Source organism: Limulus polyphemus, unplaced genomic scaffold, assembly GCF_000517525.1.
Source record: "Limulus polyphemus unplaced genomic scaffold, Limulus_polyphemus-2.1.2 Scaffold95, whole genome shotgun sequence".
NCBI lineage: Eukaryota > Metazoa > Arthropoda > Merostomata > Xiphosura > Limulidae > Limulus > Limulus polyphemus.
In genome coordinates this window covers 550,033-552,508 of record NW_013665705.1, presented here as the reverse complement: position 1 = coordinate 552,508, position 2,476 = coordinate 550,033, and the positions used below count along the sequence as shown (strand labels likewise).

The window sequence follows — 2,476 nt, the reverse complement described above, 5'->3', positions numbered from 1 at the left end:
GTCCCACCAAACATGCAGAGCAAGATCTGCCATCGGCTCGACGGTCCTCAAGGACTATGGGGAAAAAAACAACTAATTACCATTCGTATCTTGGTTAAATAAATAATATTTTCATTATAGCGGCCCTGTAATTGTGGGCTATAGACACACGGGTTAACTAATTAAAATATGTATTAAAAAAAAAGAGAGATAATTCCGTTTGAAAACTTTGGTTTATAATATTTGTCTTAAAATTTACAACTGAAGTTAAAATAAAACCAGATAAAATATTTTGTAATGGATTGTTATTGTTTGTTCTGTGATAAAAAAAAATCTTTTAAAATAATTCTTGTTAAGTTTTAAACTCATGTTAAGTCACAAACCACACTAACGTATAGAAATTATAAACTTTTTGTGTTCCCTTCATATTTGAAGAACTCTGACTATTGGATAGAACATTTAGGTCTTAACAGTTGAAATAAAAGTTATCTGTTTACGTCATCAATATACAATAATCACACAGGAACAAACTTCGAACTTTTCGTCTGTAATGTGACCTGCATCGCTTTACGCTGTGTTTATTTGCTGTTAAGCACAAAGCTACACAATGGGCTATCTATGTTGTGCCTACCACGAGTATCGAAATCCGACTTTTAGCGTTATAAGCTCTCATACTTACCGCTGACCTACCAGGGATGAGCGTTGTTTTGTGAATCACAACAAACTCCTAGTAATAGACATCGAATTTCTGTCAGTAGTATTTACCAACTTAATTTTCTACTGTTAATCATAATTAAAGTCACTAACAAACTTGAAACTTCTGCTTATAATTTCAACAACATCATTTTGTTTTTCATTCATAATCATAACATAAATATTCTCTAAGTTCCTATAATAACATCACTATACCTAAGAGTCTTAGAAACTAACTCTGTTGTATTATTTTGTGAGTTTGTCTGCTATAAGGTCACGTGTGCCCCCCCCCCCCCAGCTTTCATAATGCTCTATTACATATAATAGTTAGATGCATAATTGTTAGTTAAATTTCAAATATTAGTAGTTTACGGCAGCTTTCTTATGTTTGTTACTCCTATTACATGCAGAGATAGGAACAGTAAGTTATCATGGTCTAGAATTTTTAATTTTCAAGAATACTTATTTAACTAATTCGATATGTTTTATCTTGTTGAAGAGTGGAACAAGAGACTCTATTGTATATTCCATATCTGAAGAACAACAAGTTTGCCAGACTTCTTCAGCCAGACAGACTGTTAATATCTCTGTGACATGTACCTCTCAGCCAGATCCCTGCAAACTTTGGTGGACGACAGTTAAAGCTAGTGATGATCTGGATCAAAGAAAGTCCATGCCACTTTGTGTAGAGCAAAAGAAACTCCCAAATCAAGATTTAAGAATGATTTCCTCCATCCCAGGGCAAGCAGTGAAACCTCGCAACAAGCTCCCTGAAAAGTCCTACCAAGTTCCATTGTTTAATCATAAATCAAGAAAATTTGGAGTTGATAATAAGTCAGCAACAGAATTGGACAGTAATTCAGAACATGCTGAGAAAACTAAAAAATCTCACATGAAATTCAGTTTCGAAGCTTCCCCAGCATTGAAAAAAGTTCTTGTGGCTGAACAAGCAACATCTGGTGGACAGGTAGATGATAAAAGATTAAGCAACATCTCAGAAAATAGTGAAGACAGCCTGGAAAGTGGAAGTTATTCAACAACTCCTCCTGGTACATCCTCTGGACATAGCTACTCAGACTGTTGTAGAGTTCATAATATGACCTCAGCGTCATCACCACATATAGTATGATTGACATTCCTCATCATATATTTTTTATACAATTTAAATACTTAAAGATGACTCCATCAATATTGTATTAAATTGATTTAATTATTATCCACGTTATAAAATTTAAAATTCATTAAAAGTAAAACGTTTTTGCTATTCATAATCTCAACACATTTATAAGATTGTAATCATACAGTTTTCCCAATTGCTCTTTAAAATTGTTTCAAATTTAGTAAAAAAAAAAAACAAATCGGAGCGGAATTCAAGTGTTATCTTTTATCCGTGTTGTTTAGTTGTTGCTAACTTTAAAAAAAACTAAAAGATTTTCTCTCTTTTTCAATTTTATTATTCAATAACTTGAATTTTTTCTATAGCTACAAACACCAGAAATACAAAGAAAACGCCAGTACAGAGTAGGTTTGAACCTTTTCAACAAAAAACCAGAAAAGGGGATTAATTACCTCATTAAAAGGGGCTTCTTGGAAGCAACTCCTAAGGCTGTTGCACGGTTTCTAATATCAAGGAAAGGTCTCAGTAGGCAGAATATTGGAGAATACTTGGGAAATCTTCAAAGTCATTTCATCTCGGCAGTGTTGAAGTGAGTACATCCCTTCTCGCTTAGTTAATTTTAAAATGTATATATCTTTTTTAAAGACTTTGCTCTTATGTCATGCTCAACACCAAGTCATATAAGGT

The 2,476-nt window shown here is 33.1% G+C and overlaps 1 protein-coding gene across 6 annotated transcripts in view; it reads left to right on the top strand.

Annotated features, from left to right (window-relative positions):
- The window catches only part of LOC106469229 (IQ motif and SEC7 domain-containing protein 1-like), a 136,488-nt gene that overhangs the window by 106,811 nt on the left and 27,201 nt on the right, over positions 1-2,476 (top strand). For all 6 annotated transcript variants that reach the window (XR_002612946.1, XR_002612944.1, XR_002612948.1 and 3 more), the window contains exons 4-5: positions 1,172-1,795; positions 2,155-2,378. Coding sequence is in view for 2 of the 6 variants with exons in the window: in XM_022398498.1 (XP_022254206.1) it covers positions 1,172-1,795; positions 2,155-2,378 (848 nt within the window). In the remaining 4 variants the exon portion in view is untranslated. The remainder of the gene's footprint in view (positions 1-1,171; positions 1,796-2,154; positions 2,379-2,476) is intronic.